This window comes from Arachis duranensis, unplaced genomic scaffold, assembly GCF_000817695.3.
Source record: "Arachis duranensis cultivar V14167 unplaced genomic scaffold, aradu.V14167.gnm2.J7QH unplaced_Scaffold_86289, whole genome shotgun sequence".
Taxonomy (NCBI): Eukaryota; Viridiplantae; Streptophyta; class Magnoliopsida; order Fabales; family Fabaceae; genus Arachis; species Arachis duranensis.
The window spans coordinates 27972-28915 of NW_026265164.1; the positions used below are offsets into that span (position 1 = coordinate 27972).

General features: G+C 26.9%; 1 protein-coding gene across 1 annotated transcript in view; it reads left to right on the plus strand.

Annotated features, from left to right (window-relative positions):
* Window positions 1-775, plus strand: part of LOC110277354 (uncharacterized) — a gene marked incomplete at its 3' end in the record, with an annotated part of 6286 nt that extends 5511 nt beyond the window's left edge. The window contains exons 6-8 of the mRNA XM_021134502.2: window positions 321-385; window positions 496-553; window positions 772-775. Of these exons, the coding sequence (XP_020990161.2) occupies window positions 321-385; window positions 496-553; window positions 772-775 (127 nt within the window). The remainder of the gene's footprint in view (window positions 1-320; window positions 386-495; window positions 554-771) is intronic.
* Between the last annotated feature and the right edge of the window lie 169 nt (window positions 776-944).

A 944-nucleotide genomic window follows, 5' to 3' on the forward strand; every position in this document is an offset into this window, starting at 1 on the left:
AATAAATTAAACATTTTTCTTTTTCCAGCAACAAACTCATAGGAGCGGAATCAACTGATGTTAGTAAAGAACAACATTGCAGGTACCTATCATTAGATTAAAAAACCACCCAAAATAGAGGTAATATCGGATACTTATAGATTTGAATGCTCTACAGAGGGTTTAATGGCTTCTTTTGTTGTGCATGTGTAGGAAATCCAACCTCAAACAATAAATTTCAATTTTGCAGGTTTTATATTTTTTATTGTTAACTTTTCGTTCAAATATAATGAAATTTGTATTGGTATATGGTATATTTTATTGATTTCTAAATTTTGTAGTTCTTCAAGGCTCAAGAATCTATTGATAAGGAGATGTATGAGGAATTGCTAAAGATTTTTTCTCGGTACAAATTCAGAAATTACTTTAGATTTATCTTAACGTTTTTACTTATAGTTTGATATATAATCACAAAAAAAAAGACATAATTATTTTTCTTCTTTATACTTTTTGTAGGCACAAGAAAGATTCTTCAAATACAGATCCGTACTTTGGTTTACCACTTAAAAAAAAGGTCCCTAAACAAAGAAAAAAAGTGACTTTTAAATATGGCTCATTTTTTGTAAACAATCGTATTTTTCTATTTATTTTTATGACTTTGAGTTAGATAGAAGAAGATAAAATAATATTGTAATAATTATTTTATATGAATTATGTTAATTGTAGATTTGTAGATAGGTGATGTATGTGTTCATTATAATTAAATCATTTTCATATTGTTATTGTTTATAGATAGGTAATACAATATACATACTTCTATTTCTATGTTAGTAATCATAATCATATGTTATCTAATAGGTTCATTCCCTTCAAATTTATTCTACTGGCTGGGGAGGAACGGTTAAAACAGACAAGACCCAATTCTGGAAGATGATAAAAAAGGAAATACTGCTCCAACAACATAC